This window comes from Bos indicus x Bos taurus, chromosome 13, assembly GCF_003369695.1.
Source record: "Bos indicus x Bos taurus breed Angus x Brahman F1 hybrid chromosome 13, Bos_hybrid_MaternalHap_v2.0, whole genome shotgun sequence".
Lineage (NCBI taxonomy): Eukaryota > Metazoa > Chordata > Mammalia > Artiodactyla > Bovidae > Bos > Bos indicus x Bos taurus.
This window is the reverse complement of record NC_040088.1, coordinates 21,262,724-21,278,537: the sequence shown is the minus strand read 5'-3', so window position 1 is coordinate 21,278,537 and position 15,814 is coordinate 21,262,724. Positions and strand designations below refer to the sequence as shown.

At 49.2% G+C, this 15,814-nt stretch overlaps 1 protein-coding gene across 9 annotated transcripts in view; it reads left to right on the top strand.

Annotated features, from left to right (window-relative positions):
- The window catches only part of DNMT3B (DNA methyltransferase 3 beta), a 34,329-nt gene that overhangs the window by 14,538 nt on the left and 3,977 nt on the right, over nt 1-15,814 (top strand). For 5 of the 9 annotated variants that reach the window (XM_027558808.1, XM_027558803.1, XM_027558805.1 and 2 more), the window contains exons 4-20: nt 8-115; nt 1,004-1,129; nt 1,781-1,990; nt 2,995-3,153; nt 4,865-4,972; nt 5,766-5,910; nt 6,454-6,513; nt 7,527-7,652; nt 7,784-7,828; nt 8,959-9,038; nt 9,334-9,446; nt 9,834-10,017; nt 10,458-10,542; nt 11,441-11,586; nt 11,912-12,002; nt 12,320-12,468; nt 13,483-13,568. In XM_027558808.1, the coding sequence (XP_027414609.1) occupies nt 8-115; nt 1,004-1,129; nt 1,781-1,990; nt 2,995-3,153; nt 4,865-4,972; nt 5,766-5,910; nt 6,454-6,513; nt 7,527-7,652; nt 7,784-7,828; nt 8,959-9,038; nt 9,334-9,446; nt 9,834-10,017; nt 10,458-10,542; nt 11,441-11,586; nt 11,912-12,002; nt 12,320-12,468; nt 13,483-13,568 (2,021 nt within the window). The remainder of the gene's footprint in view (nt 1-7; nt 116-1,003; nt 1,130-1,780; nt 1,991-2,994; nt 3,154-4,864; nt 4,973-5,765; nt 5,911-6,453; nt 6,514-7,526; nt 7,653-7,783; nt 7,829-8,958; nt 9,039-9,333; nt 9,447-9,833; nt 10,018-10,457; nt 10,543-11,440; nt 11,587-11,911; nt 12,003-12,319; nt 12,469-13,482; nt 13,569-15,814) is intronic. The other 4 variants (XM_027558810.1, XM_027558809.1, XM_027558806.1 and 1 more) reach the window with 1 other exon arrangement.

The following is a 15,814-nucleotide window of genomic DNA, read 5'->3' as shown; positions in this document are numbered from 1 at the left end:
TATAAAGGACCTGACGGGTGATGGAGATGGCGAGGGAGAAGACGGGGATGGCTCCGACACTCCAGTGATGCCAAAGCTCTTCCGAGAAACCAGGACTCGGTCTGAAAGCCCAGCTGTAAGTGTCTACCCCTGAGCTGAGGCACTTCAAGCACACCACGTGCCTGCATTAAAAGCCTTGTCTAGGATCTCCCTGGAGGAACTTTGAACAAATGTCCTGAAATTGGAAAATGACAGCAAACCTCATTAATTATGATTGAGATGGTTTTCACATGGCAGTTCTCTACTTTTCTGGGGAGCATTCTAAGAAGTGCCCAGGGGTACAGTTTACAGGTGGCTGACTCCAGGCCAGCCAGTTACCTTTGGGACCAAGTTGCTTCTGTAGGTGGATTCTATGACTAAAATGTCTGGAAATGAGAAGGCAGTTATTGCTCACGGTCACCCAGCCTGCTGTTAGGAAGCAGACTGACACTTGGTGACCGTGGCATATGCCACTGATAATCCTATCCAGCACATGATGTCTATCATCCTGTTTTCACAGATGACAGAAAATGCCAGTAGTTTACCCATGGTTAAGCATTAACTTCTTGCGTGCAGGATTTGAACACGGTCTGCAACACTCAAGTTCATGCCATTTTGAGAAGAAAGCCTAAGGGAGTTCTCATCTATCTTGAAGAATGCAACAATTGTAATAATGCTTGCAGGAAAGAAGTCTTTGGGAATAAATGTGGATTTTGTCAGTTCAGTTTGCAGGTGCCAGTTTCAGCTGTACCAGGCCAAGTAGGACCTGCTGTGGATTGTCAGGCAGCCCTGCCAGCCACACTGCCCCCTTATTCCACTCGCACTAGGGAATTCAGGGGTGGGAAGTTAGACCAGAGTGACTCAACCACCGCCTTCACTCCTGTTGGCCTGAGGCGGCCTCTCAAGCGTTGATCTCTGGGCCCTCGGGCTGAGCCTCCAGCCTCCATTCACCAAAGGCCTTGTGCTTGTCCTCTCCTGCTTCCAGGTCCGAACCCGAAATAACAGCAGTACCTCCACCCGGGAGAGGCACAGGCCCTCCCTACGTTCCACCCGAGGCCGGCAGGGCCGCAACCACGTGGATGAATCCCCTGTGGCGTTCTCAACTACCAGGGTTGGTTCCCCGGATGCTCAGATCCCTACCCCCCGCCCAGTCTCTTAACTGGAAGCTCTGCCCCTCTCACCACACCAAGTGGCTGCTCTTTATATAACCTGCTTCCTTTCTTCACCCTCCTCTCCCTTTCAGGTTCCTGCCTTTCCTTTCTCTCCTGGGAGCTAGCTAAGCTCTTCCTAAGCCTGATGACTTCTCTCCTGGCCTAAACCCTAGACGGAACCCTGGTGGGAAGTGCAAGAATTCCCTGTGGACTGGGTCCTTACACTTCCTCAGAATAAGCTCAAACCACTGATTTCAGAACTGTCTTGTCTCCTTAGTATCTTCAGTGACTCTTCTAGAGCCAACCCCATGGGTTACAGCAACTCTCAACTCCTACGGCAAGGCTAGGCACCAGGAAGCCCTCTCTGCGCATCACTTGTTATCCTGTCTTGGTCCTTAATTCTGTCCTTGTTCTTCCGGAAGTTGTTTCTTTCCCCACTTAAGGGACACTCACTTGTTCCTGGAAAACTATCCCTGTTGGTCTCTCTTCCATTACCTTATGTCTCTGCTTCACTTCTGCTTGACTGAGAAGCAGTGGGTGCCCCTCTGCCTCTGGTCGCCGCCCCCCGCCCCGGTCTGCTGTGGCCCATGCTATGCGTCCTGTGTTCACAGTCCCTGAGGCGAAGGACGGGATCCTCTGCAGGCACGCCATGGCCGTCCCCCGCCAGCCCCTACCTCACCATCGACCTCACAGACGAGGATGTGGTGCCGCAGAGCAGCAGCACGCCCTACGCCCGCCTGGGCCAGGACAGCCAGCAGGAGAGCATGGAGTCCTCGCAGCTGGACGCAGACGGCAGAGATGCAGACAGCACTGAGTATCAGGTACCGCTGGGAAGGGCTGAATACAGCGAAAAGTTACCCAGAGGTGACTTAAGACTTTTGGTCACTTACATCACAATAATTGATTCATTCTCCAAGTGCGTTTTCCATTTGTCAAGTGTCCCTTCCTGTATCCTTATCTCAACATTGACTCAGGCACCAGATTAGTTTCCCTCCTAAGTTTTTCTGAACATTTTGTACTTAGAAATGTATATACATAGATAATCCATAATTCTATTCATCATGTGTGTATATACACGCAGTTTTTGATAATTCTATTCATCATCTGTATATACACGCAGTTTTTGATTGGCTTCTTTAACTGAGGAACTAAAGTTGCCCCACTTTCGTGTCTACCCCATCAGGTTTTGTTCATCACCAACCAGTTGAGCTTGTTGGCTTCACTCAGGCTTTGCTACATATGTATTGCTCTATGTACACATACCGTGTAGAAATCTGTTTTCCGAGTACATGACTTCAGAGTAAATCTTATGCATTTTAATAGCTTGCATGATTCCCTTTTACAGCAAGCTTTTTACGTGCAAATGGCCAAATTTTTTTTTTTTTTACATTCTAACGACTTGTACTATCCCATTTGATGGCCTGTGGGAATATCCAGGATTTTTACTCGATTCTTCCCATGAGTTTTCAGTTTTTTGTTTTTGTTTTTTTTTGACTTGGCAGCTTAACATGTTTCCCAGATACTTGGTCAGATATTACAGGTGACATACTGTAGATCCAACCTATAAAAGCTCATGTTCTTATCATGCAACCAAACCTGCCTATCCTCTGCTCCTTATTTCAAGCAATTCTCCTGAGTTTTCAACCAGGAAGTGTGTTGGCGGGGGTAGGGAATTTCCTGAGGAACTCTGCCTGCACTTGCAGGAAGCCCTGTGCTGGACTCTTAAGGCAATGGCCATCAGGGTTGGTGGGACAGGGAAGGTTTTTCCTCCGTCCAACCAGTCTGTCTCATTGCGATTTTGTTCATGTGGTTTTTCTTCTTGCAGGATGGGAAGGAGTTTGGAATAGGAGATCTTGTGTGGGGAAAGATCAAGGGTTTCTCCTGGTGGCCTGCCATGGTGGTGTCCTGGAAGGCCACCTCCAAGCGGCAGGCAATGTCTGGCATGCGGTGGGTCCAGTGGTTTGGTGATGGCAAGTTCTCCGAGGTGAGTCCAGGATGAGATGGGCCTTACTTAATGGGCTTATGGACAGAGCCAGGGTTTCCTTCCCTTACTTTTACAGTTGCCCTTTAACATAACAGCCTGCTCTCTGCGATGGATGTGGCTCAGTGACTCCGTGTGTCCAGGGGCTCATACCGGCCCAGAGCTCTGATCCATGGTGACTTGGCCTCCAGTTTATTTCTCTGTGGCAGAGTCACCAGTATAGGTTCTGAGGGGTAAGAGTGGCCACCTGGGAAAATACTCTCAAAGTATTCCATTTGAGAAGCCTGAAAGAAGAAGAGAGGGGTCTCTGACTTATCATTTAGCCCTGGGGGCCAGGACATCCCTGGCTGGGCTTAGAGATGAATCCAGGGTTGCTTGGTGACAGTTATGAAAGTTCTTTGGAGATTTCAGCATTTCTTGATTTTGATATTAGCCATTTAAAGCTCATCTTTCTTATTGAGAATCTGTGTTGGGGGTGAATCAGGTTGATTTGATTCTTCCACCTTTGAAGACATCTTCTTAGACTCCAGGTTTTGATTAGAATGCAAGGAACAATACTTTTCCTGTGATGTTGTATTTAGCTCATCCAGAGCTAAAGTGTGTCCAGAGGTTAGGTGAGGAACATCCAGTGTGTTCAGAGGTTAGGTGAGGAACAAGTTGGCAGGTTGGCAGGGATGGAGGCAGGTTTGAGAATGAAGAACCAGCTAGTAAGTTGAGACTCTGATTTTCTCATTGGATCTTTCCCATTAGCAACAATGTTCTCAAAGGGTAACAATAGTATATGACCTGGAGTCTCCGGGATAGGGAGAGTTCACATGTAGAGGTCCTCCCTGGCCAGCAGGGGGCGCCAAAGGACAAATATCTGGGGCCTGTGCGCCCCCAGAAGCATCTAATTATAAGAAAGTGGGCAATGACTTGTGTGAAATGAAATGAAAAGAAACATGGAGGGTTTGTAATTTCTTTGGCGAGTGACATAAAATGTGCTTAGCATAACCGTATCTGATTCTAGTAAGATGCTGTTGTCTTAGCATTACAGGGTGTGATTGCAATATGGGGCCTGGTGCTTAGGCTGTAGGCTGTATTGAAACAGTTTGGCCTTGCGATGGCACCTGCATTTCCATGTACAACTGTTGAACCGCAGTTTCTTTTCATCAGTGGGGATGACACCCTTATGGGTGATCAGGCTTAGAAATGTAAATAGAGGTGATCATGAGTGCCATCACTGGGGAGAATGAGACATTACATGTCACTTGAGCTCTGAAACCTGAATGCCCAGTTTCATCTCATTGGCGGCCTGAATGGTTCATGCATGACCTGGGGACGTGGGAATGAGACTTTTACATCGTTAGCCCCAGTGTAATTCATGTATCAACAAATCATAATTACTAAAAAGAGCTTAACTCTGTGCCATGTACTATTCTCTAATCCCATCCCTTAGCTTACTTAATAAATGGCTGAAATAAATAGTAAATAGTAGTCATAGCTATTTGTTATGCTTAGGAAGGAGGTAAGAACATGTACCAAACCCTTTGAAAGTTGGAGCATCCATGGAAAATTGTAAAACTGAGCTGCAAGGGGGCCACACCAGGGACTATTTAGGTCATTTGCTCTTAAAATATCTGTGAACTTGATCCTCAGAGATAAACTCATTAGAAACCCAGGGTACCCCGGATACAGGCTGTGGGTGGAGGTTGATGATAACTTTCTCTTCTAGATTCCAGCAGATAAGTTGGTGGCATTGGGATTGTTCAGCCAGCACTTTAACTTGGCGACCTTCAATAAGCTGGTCTCTTACAGGAAGGCCATGTACCATGCTCTGGAGGTAACTTGGCAGTGGGTGGCTGAAGGAACATACAGAAAGCCAATTCAATCCACAGTGTGGCCAAGAATGACTCAGAGGGGACCTGGGCAACCAGAGGGAGGAGGTTAAAAGATAGCGGTCTAATAGGCTATGCTGAGAAGGGAAGGAAGGGGTTTGAGACTGTCCATAATTTCCCAGTGCCCCGCTGATGTCTGTCTGAATTGCCCTCTGAATGAGGAAGGAGGACCCCTGGGAAGTAGGAGGCAGTATCAGCATTAGTGAGCAGCGATATTAGCATTAGTGAGCAAGCTTTTGCAGAGCTTGTGGTTCAAAAGGCCAAGACTATGCAGCTGCTGAGGTCAGCTGCTTCCTCCCCTTGTCCACGGGACCCGTCAGGCTCTGTCCGTCCTCTACCTTCAGTTGGGTTTGCAGTGATTAGTGTCATCTGTCCAGCATGTGTGAGACCAAGCACTAGGCTTAGTTAGACATTAAGCCTTCACCGCCACACCTTCATTAATAACTTGGAGCTTTGTCAGAGCCCATGAGACAATGCTGACTGATCTGACCTGACCACTCCAGTTCTCTACAGGGAAGAGATCACATTTGGTGCCTCTGTGGGGAGACTGAACGCTCCTTCGTGGCCTGTCCCTGCTCCTCCCTCCCTGTCACATACCACAGCTCAGGACAGCTGTCTGGCTATGAAAGGGCCCAGTGCGAAGGGCAATGAGGCCCCAGCAAGGGGAGTCCCTGGGTGGGGCAAGCCAGGCAAATACCCATCCCGCCTATTTATCAGATTCTATCTCTGTCTCGGCAGAAAGCCAGGATCCGGGCTGGCAAGATGTTCCCCAGCAGCCCTGGAGACTCACTGGAGGATCAGCTGAAGCCCATGTTGGAGTGGGCCCATGGAGGCTTTAAGCCCACTGGGGTCGAGGGTCTCAAACCTAACAACAAGCAACCAGGTATGAATGATGCCCTGTGGCACACCCATGCCACACTGCTGGTGAGAGCACCCTTGGGTGGTGCAGCCATGCCTGCTGCCTCTCACCTCACCCCGGCTTTCCAGCAGTCAGTTTTCCCTGGCTGACTAGTTAGTTTTTTCCCAAAAAACAGCCCAAACATTTCTAGTTTCACTGGCCGCTTTTCCTGCTAAACGGTCAAGTACAGATAATTGAGATTGAATCTGTTTCAGAACAGATCAGTAAACAGTCAAGGCGGAATGTACACTAGCACCTTATTTATTTATTTTTTTTAAGGGGAAGAAATTAAGCCCTTAATATTGGAGAAAACTAGGAAAGTGTTAAAAAAAATCCCTCAAAACAACCAAAATCTAGGTCACCTCCATTTAGAAAGGGGCACCATTCATCCTCAAGTTGACCAATATTGCAGTTCCTCCGTGTTTAGACAGCTGCTTTTCTGTTTCTCTCCAGAAATCCAGAATGTCTTCTCATCCTTCCATTTAACGCAGTGTTTTCTGTTCTGTTTTGTCCCTCCCCCGCAAAAAGTGGTTAATAAATCGAAGGTTCGTCGTACAGGCAGTAGGAACTTAGAAGCCAGGAAACACGGTATTCATTCACCATCTTTTGACTATGCCCTCTTTTCTCTGCACTTTCTTTCAATCTGTTGCACATAAAGTACCCCGAAAAGAATCAAATCTGTTGAAAAGTCACCCTGAACTCTCACCTTCCCCTTCCCTCCAGCCCTCACGACTGCCTTCCAGGTGACTGGGGTTGGGTGTGCACATCCTTCCAGCTCTTCCTGTACACTGGTTGGATTTCTACTTTCCCTTCATTTCTCAATATTTATGGTATAAGCACTGTAAAATGTCATTTTTTCACTAAAGTGTCCTTATTAATGGCTGTGTAATTTTCTCTCCCAGGGACAGAGTCAAATTAAACCATGTCCCTTAATAGATTATTCTGTGTAGATTGAATAAAAATAGAATTTATAGAAATAAAAACAGTAGCCACCTAACATAATTCAGTATTTATTGGCAGCCACATCAAAAAGCTTAAATTAATATTGATCATACACTTAATCTGTTCCCAGCATTTAGTACAAAAAATGATAGTCCTCTTTTCAATATCTTGCTTTAAGTGTCTTAGAACATCTCAATTGGGACACTAAGTGTTCATTACAAACAGTTGATTGGTGTTTTCACCAATGTCCAGCTTGTTCCCAATGGATTAGTTAATGGGATCTATCAAAAGTTTTAAAATGTGCATCGGAATTAAATTAAAACACAGTCCCTCAGTCACAATGATGAGAGATTGCTGTTCTCAGTAGCTTCCTGTGGCTTTCAGCTTATCAGAGATCTCAGGCAGAGTTGGTGGCATCTGTAGACTGAGCTGGATCTGGTGGATGCATTTTGCATCTATAGCTGTTTAAGGCCCTGTACGTGGGTCAGGCACGTGAGTTTCAGATAACGTCGTCCTCATCCAAGTTGTCCAAAGAGGGGCCATGTGACACCCAGCGGGTCACAGCCAGATGCAGCTGGCACCCAGGCCTAGCACACAGGGTCCTGTGCTCCCAGCACCCTCCTCCCACCCAGCCGCGGCTGCCTTCTCACCTTTCACAGAGAATAAGACGCGGAGACGCACAGCTGACGACTCAGCCACCTCTGACTACTGCCCCCCACCCAAGCGCCTCAAGACAAATTGTTACAACAACGGCAAGGACCGAGGAGAGGAGGACCAGAGTCGAGGTGACTGTGGGGTGGGGAGGGGAGGCTAGGGACCCATGCATCCTCAGTTGGCTGTGGGCAGGTAGGGAGGAACACCCAGCACAAGGCTCTCTGACCTTATCTTTTCTCATCACCTTGTCTTTTCTTAACAGAACAAATGGCTTCGGATGTTGCCAGCAACAAAGGCAATCTGGAAGGTAACGCCCTCTCCCTTGCTGGCTTCCCTTCCTCAGTAGTGCTCCCAGCTAGTGCTCCAGTGCTGCTGGTCTGCCCTGCCCTGCAGAGGTTAACCCCGAACTCTGCCTTGACCTCAGGGTGAGGTGTGGACACCTACCTTACTCAGGTGCTACTTAGAATGAGTCACCTGATTTTCACTGAGGGTGATTCCTAAGGTCAGTGGGCACGAAGGATGCTTGGGGACAGGAAGGAAATGACACTTGGGCCAGGAGAGTCACAAACCTGAAACCACGATCTGTGGCCTCTTTAGCCCCCTGAACAAGCACTGCAACTGGCTCAGAGGTGGAAGACTGTCATTCTCAAACCAGCTCTGGTTCCTTTGCCCTGGCTGGGAACCCAGTACACTTCTAATGGATCTCGGGATGTGTGATGAAGGCTGTCTGTTGCATCCTCAGCCCCATGTCTTTAGTCAAAATATGAAGTGGTTAGTCACTTCAGGGTCGGAAAATGGCACAGCTGCTGACCCAGGGAGCCCACGTTTGGAGCAGACCCTGACAATCCTCAGGACATGGACCCATGATCTTCCCCAGCCCTCAAGACTCCTTCAGCCATCTGTCTGCTTCCTGGATGGGCGTGGGGTGAGGGTCCTTGGTATTCGATAGGCCCGGCCCACTTGGTCAGATCTGTAAGACCCGCTGATGGGACGTGAGGCTGGATAGCCTAATAGGAAAAGGACCCCGGCTCTTGAAATCACAGATTATAGTCTGTGTGTAGGATTGGTCACAGTCAAGTCCTATCCTAGGACGACGGGCAAGTTGGCATGACCACAACCCTCAGAAGTGCCAGTCTGTGTAGAGTCTTGAAAGATTTTCATACCAGACTCTCCAAGCATATGCCTCTGCTGGTGCAGCTACTTGTTGCCCCCCTGCACACCTAGGTCCCCCCACCCCCCACCTGCCCCAAGCCCCGCGTTCTTCCTTCTGGGCCAATCCTTTGCCTGTCTTGTGGGACCTTCTGCTTGGAGCTGTTGATTTAACCGTCTCCTTGTGGGATCGAGGATGGTTCCAGAGACAAATCGTTGCATAATCCTAGCATGGAGTAAAGCGCAGTGAGACCCAAGGCTTTAGCAGCGGCCTTGTCTTTCTTACAGATAGCTGTTTGTCCTGTGGTAGGAAAAACCCCGTGTCCTTCCATCCTCTCTTTGAGGGTGGGCTCTGCCAGACATGCCGGGTAAGTCCAATCCCCACCCTGAACTTTCCCGCCCCCTGCCTGCTCCGTGACGTCCCGTACTTCCTCAAAAAAAGCCTCCCGAGTGTAGGCAGCAGGAAAGGTTCTAGGGGGGCTAATCACCCTACCCTTCCCTCCCAAGGGTGCTGGCCTGCAGACCCAGGCTAGTGGTCCCTGTAAAGAGCACCAGGCCACCAGCGACCTGCTGTGTGGCTGTGTCCGAGGGCCGACGAGCCCGCTGGACTTGGCTGGCTGTGCCCGGCCTCCGGCTTCACAGGCGTCTCTCTCTGGCTGCCAGGACCGCTTCCTCGAGCTCTTCTACATGTACGACGACGACGGCTACCAGTCGTACTGCACCGTGTGCTGCGAGGGCCGCGAGCTGCTCCTGTGCAGCAACACGAGCTGCTGCCGGTGAGCCGCAGGGCTCCCCGGACGGGTTCCAGGCCTGGGCACTGGCGCCTCGCTGACTGGGAACCAGGGCCCGGAGCCAGAATTATTCTGCGGGGGCCTGTCCTTGAAGTGCTTATACATCCCTACAGTAGCACTAGGATGTACGGACAAGCTCGGGGCATGAGAGAGGAGAATCCATCACCCCCAGAGCTCAGCCAATTCTGGGCATGGCATGGGTCCCCAAGGAAGAGGTCGGTGTTCCCCAAACACAGGCCTTCCCGCCCTTGGGGAGGGGCAGCTAGGGGCCTGAGAAGGTTTCAGCCAGCACGAGCCATCTCCATGGGGAGGGTTGGGTCACAGGAGAGCCATCGGATGACAGGCACCCTCCTCCCCCGCTGCCTGGCACAGGTGCTTCTGCGTGGAGTGTCTGGAGGTGCTGGTGGGCGCGGGCACGGCGGCAGAGGCCAAGCTGCAGGAGCCCTGGAGTTGCTACATGTGTCTCCCGCAGCGTTGCCACGGCATCCTGCGGCGCCGCAAGGACTGGAGTGTGCGTCTGCAGGCCTTCTTCACCAGCGACCCCGGGCTCGAATATGTAAGCCTGGCATCCGCCCCAGTCTGTCAAACAAAGCTCCGCTGTCCAAAGGAGCATCTGTCTCAGGCTGGAGACCCAGGCGGCTCTGGGGTTCTTCCCTCCCCTCCTTCTTGGCTTGGGTTTTCAAGGGCCTGCTGAAGAAATAAGATGGAACTGACCCAGTCTTAGTTTTAGTAGAACTGCAGGGGGGAGGGAAGCCTTTGACTTACTCTCAGGTCTGGCTGAAAGTGGCTTTTCCTGGGCTGCTTGCTGTTGTTTATGGAGGAACACGTCTGGAGTAGTGTCAAAGTCTCGTTGTTCCATGTCCTCAGGGTAGAAGGGTCATGCTCAGGGCATCCCAGCTCAGAAAGGTTAAAACACATGGCTTGTTGCCCCTCAGGAAGGCCAGCCCCACCTCCGCACCTCCACCTCTATGATCTCTATTTTTATTAACCTGGCAGGAAGCCCCCAAGTTATACCCTGCGATTCCTGCAAACCGAAGGCGGCCTATTCGAGTCTTGTCACTGTTTGATGGAATTGCAACAGGTGAGTTTAGAGCTCACCTAGGGATGCTTACCTGCTTCAGGTATCTGATTTCAATGTTAGGAAAGACCCCTGGGGTTACCCATTGCTCACCTGTTCTGAGAAATCCATTGGTTCCTTGTTTCTCTCCTTGAATCCATCATTTCACATAACTGGTCCTCCTCCTTTAAAGGCATGGATTTTATTTTTTATGTGTAGGAATCTTGGGAAATTATTTGCTGTTTCATATCATAGATATATTGGAGATTAATTCTGAACTCATCACAGTTCCTTCCCATTTCCCCCAGGTTTCCCATGTATAGAATTAGCATAGCCAACATGTGTTGCCTCTGGGGGCTTTGCCTGATTCATTCCTCAGAAGTGCCCTATAATATATTGTTAGGAATATTTCCCTTTTACCAGAGTAGGAAGCAGTGAGAATCAGTTGCTGTGTATTTAGCATCACTTGTATTAATATTTACTTTTGTTCACCAGTGTCCACCTGCCTAAAATACTGATAGCTTTAAAAGACTCCAGGTCATCACCAGTGGCTTGTTTTCCCCTCCCTTTGGGGAAAGTAGGTTCTAAAAAACTATTTGTGTTTGTACAATGGCTTATTCTCACTGTAGCTTGCCAGAAATGTATTTGATTGTCCTGGAGCGGATGGTGCTCAGCATTGGCTATGCACTAGTAAGTTTTGATACATAACGGCCAGTGGACACAGCAGAGAGTCTGGGGAGCCCAGTTTCATTGCTGACAGCATGGCTTCCCTTGAGGACTGCCATGATCTTTATGTCTCTGGTCTGAGTTCTAAAGATTGTCTGGAGATGGCTTCTAGACAATCACTGGAAGGATGGGCCCTGGGCAGGACAATCCTGATAGATTTTCTCTTCCCCTTGACAACCGCCCCCGCCTCCCATAGGGTACTTGGTCCTCAAAGAACTGGGCATCAAAGTGGAGAAATACGTGGCCTCCGAAGTGTGTGAAGAGTCCATTGCCGTTGGCACCGTTAAGCACGAGGGCAACATCAAATACGTGAATGACGTCAGGAATATCACAAAGAAAAACGTGAGGGCAACACCCACTTCTTCTTCTCCCTGAACCCCATACATCCTTACAACCAACTGGTCACCTACCTGCCCAGGGTTGTGGCAGAAGAACAGCTTTGGTTACATCCATCTGTAGTGTTAAGCTCACAACTTGAAAATCCTTCATATGTAAAGCAATCTCAGAGAAGCTTGAGCTTTTGGATTTCTTGGGTCAAAAGTGAAGCTGGGAAATTTAAATGACCAAGCAAGACTTGGAAGTGGGTTTTCTTCTAGCTAGTTACCTGGAATCCAGGCTGTTCATCTCTCCATCCCCAGCCCCAGCCCTGACTGTTTTTCTCCTGCAGATTGAAGAATGGGGCCCATTTGACTTGGTGATTGGTGGAAGCCCATGCAATGATCTCTCCAATGTGAACCCTGCCAGAAAAGGCCTGTATGGTGAGCATCCCTTCTCACATAGACCCCAAGAGACCCTATGTCCCCTGACTGCTGGCCAGGAAGAGTGCCCTGAGAAGGAGCTGTTAGCTTCTGGCCAACTGTACTTGCTGGCTCTGTTCATCCCTCATTGTGACTCCTCATTTTCCAGAGATAAAAATGAATCTCGCATGGCTGATGCCTGGCTTTCTAGATGGTGGCAGGGAGAGGGGACAGTAAGTCATCAGCATAGCTAGTCCTTGGGAATATGTTGGTCTCAATATGGAAGAGTGGGCTGAAGGGTTTGAACCTGGCTTTGCCATTGTCTTTCGTGGGCTCAGAGGGCACAGGCCGGCTCTTCTTTGAGTTCTACCACCTGCTGAATTACACTCGCCCCAAGGAGGGTGAAGACCGGCCTTTCTTCTGGATGTTTGAGAATGTGGTGGCCATGAAGGTTGGCGACAAGCGGGACATCTCTCGGTTTTTGGAGGTGAGGACGTCTGGAGTCTTGATTCTCAGGGTAACACAAATGGGAAGGCTTGCTGGCACTGGGGTGAGGGTTATTTCCAGAGTTGGAATTGATGGTTTCCCGTGGAGGGCATGGCTAGTTGTGAGAGTATGTGGGAAATGTTTGATCTCTCACCTCACTCTAAACCCACTGAAGTTGAGATGATGAGACTAGCATACTTTTGGAGGCACCATGAGAGCGGACCAGACACTTTTTACTTGAATTTTTCTCACCCTTATGCTCAGAACTTCTGCTTTAGGGACCATAAGAAAGATCATTACCTACTGCTTAGTATGCATCAAGCATGGTAGTAAATACTATGTATTTACATGTATGTATGTATGTATATAAGCTTCCCAAGTTGTGCTGGTGGTAAAGAATCTGCCTGCCAATGCAGGTTTTGATCCCTGGGTCAGGAAGATCTTGAGGAAATGGCAACCCACTCCAGTATTCTTGCCTGGAAAATTCCACGCACAGAGGAGCCTGGCAAGCTACAGTCCATGGGGCCACAAAGAGTAGGACATGACTGAGCACAGATACACACACACACATAGACTTACTTCCCCCCGACTTTAAAGCCTCTGTTCTACTAGGGAGGTTCTGGAACTGGTTGGTCCATTCCTCATGCCTTGTGAACGTTGGCTGACCAGTGACAGAAGTCAGATTTTGCCAGCACTGCATTTGCATAACCAGGACCTCATCCATTTTGCTGGGTTTCAGTTTTGAGCTTCCTTTACCCCCGTACCCAGGGCTTCTGTAATGATTTGACATGCCCAGGGAATACCGCCTCTTAAGCAGCAAGTCTGATCTGGTCTCTTTCCCCACCATTAACAGAGAGACACAGGCTTGGTCCTTCAGACAGATTCTTGCGGGGAATTGGTCAGTCCCTCGCCTGGCAGGAGTCATACCTCCCGCACAGTCAGGGACAGCCATGTCCCCAGTGCCACCTGCATTCTGCCCTGAGCTCCCAGCAGCTGCCCTGTTCTCTCCCCACAGTGTAACCCAGTGATGATTGATGCCATCAAAGTGTCTGCTGCTCACAGAGCCCGATACTTCTGGGGCAACCTGCCCGGGATGAACAGGTAACAAGGGGCTCCTGGTGGGACCGGTAACAGCCGAGTTAAATATAATGGTGTGAGCCATAACCACCAACTCTTAGGACTCTTAGGAGAGGGGCACATTGGAACCTTGTATAAAGAGCTGCTCTGCTGAGAAAGGCCTCACCTTCTGCTTCAGACCAACCCTTAGTGTTATGGTTGAAGCTTGTTAGGCTGTATAGCAACTGCCTGAGACTCAGGCCAGGATTCCACAATATACTTTACTCCTGCTCTGCCCACAGACCTGGTGCTTAAACCTGGTACTATGTGCTGGAGCAGGCTTTGTCACAGCCAGGGACATTGACGCTTCTCCACCTCCCTGTTGTGGTCCATTGGGAAATGAACTTTCCCAGTCTCCTTACCTCCAGGATGAAGTGGTGATCCCTGGACCAGGCCTGAGGTGACCAATCAGGTGGCAGAGCTGAGATAACCGTCAGTAGCCCAAAGCCTGTCTTTGGATTTTCTTAACTGAGTTCTTTACCCAACTTTTCATTAGTCCTGTCATGGTGAAAGCCAAGAAAACAAGTGGTATTACTGATGATTAATTACCTCTTTCATGTGGCTTCAGGGAGAACAACCTGCTAATTAAGATACCAAATGTGATGATAATAGGACTTGCAAATAAGTTAGCTTCAAAAAAAGATTCTTTAAAAGGAAGTGTTGGAATTATAACTTTCAGGCATTTAGCAAAGTGTGGACAGAGGTGAGAAGGTACTGGAATAGTTTGGAATTTTTATTGGGTATCTGACATTTTCGTTTGGCTGATCTGCCTGTCAGATGGAGCAGTGTCCACATCTGGACCTGCTTCTTCGCTCTCGCCCTGCCGGACGCTGCACTCCCTGCTGCCAGCTGTGCTGTGACAATGCCAGTCTTGGCTCTAACAGAGCTGACCCTGCCAGTGGGGTAGGCACAGGAAAGACAGAAATTCAGGGTCAGGGCTGGAGAGGGCACTGGAAAAGTTGATTGGGAGGCTCCTTATTCCAGCAGGACCAGAAGAGAAGGAGCAGAGGCATGAAGTTCAGAGGGAAAAGGTCAGGGGTCATAGTCACAGGGTGTTCACAGAGCAGCTCCAAAAACAGTATTTTAGGAGTCAGGGAGAGGAGCGCGAAATAGGCCAAATTACATGAGGCCTGTGGCCATGGCAACAGTTAAATGTACTCTGGCTCAGGGAGTTCAGGTGAGTTTTTCGTGCATGAGATGTGTTTCTGGTTCTCTGGGATTTTTGGTGGAAGAATAGACATTATGAGATGAGAACAGAAGTGGGGAGGCAGCTCAGATGTGGTTCAGAGGAGGACAACTCTGTGCTTGTGTTGGTACCAAGAGGTAGCATCCACATGCACTGAAAACAATGAGCGTGGTGGCTCCAGGAAGGTGTCCTGTGGAATTGCAAAGAGGGATCAGATTCTAGATACTGGGATTTGCAGAACTTTGTCTGAGTTGGGATGAGAAGTGAGCTGCTACAGTCGGGATCTTAGGATCAGTGACTCAACATCAACCATAGGTCACAGACCAAATCTAGCCCTTAGACTAAACACCTTGGTTTTTAAGATTTCAGTCCTAGAATCAACAGAATGTAGGGCAGGGCTGTGAACCCTTAGTCCATGAAAGAGTTGGGAATGGAGAGAGGGTGAGGTCAGTGTGGTATTTTGTGTTCAGTGGCTCCTCTTGTGGGCACCGTGTCCAATCTGACATCTGATTTCATTTTGGCCTCTGAGTTCCTTACCCAGGGATGCTGTGGTGGTCATCAACCCTGTACATTCAGACCTCTTCCTAGTTTTCTGCTTTGGACCTGCTTAACCACTTCAGTATCTAAAGTTCTATCCATCCTCTTTGTCAAGCATCTGTTTGCCTCTCTCTGCATTTGCAGGTTTCAATGGTGAAAGTTACAAGGGGAATTGTAGCCCTTAATGTGAACCACTTAACTACTGTCCTTAACTGGACCCCACTGTTAAAGCCTCCTGAGGCTGCGTTCCAGCAGTAAGCCACCAAATCATGGATTTGATGTACTACTTGTATTGAGTAGACCCACAAAGACTTAATCCAGGCTCCTGAGGCTCAGAGATGGCAGAATTTGCTCAGGGTCACTCATTCAGCCAGTGAGCAGTGGGGCTAAGACTGAAGTGTCTCCTGACCACTCTAATCATGTGCTTCACCATCCTGCTCTCCTCAGTGAAGGAGCTTTGACTACTGTTAGCATTTGGGTAGGGGGACCATTCACTGCTGCACCTGGG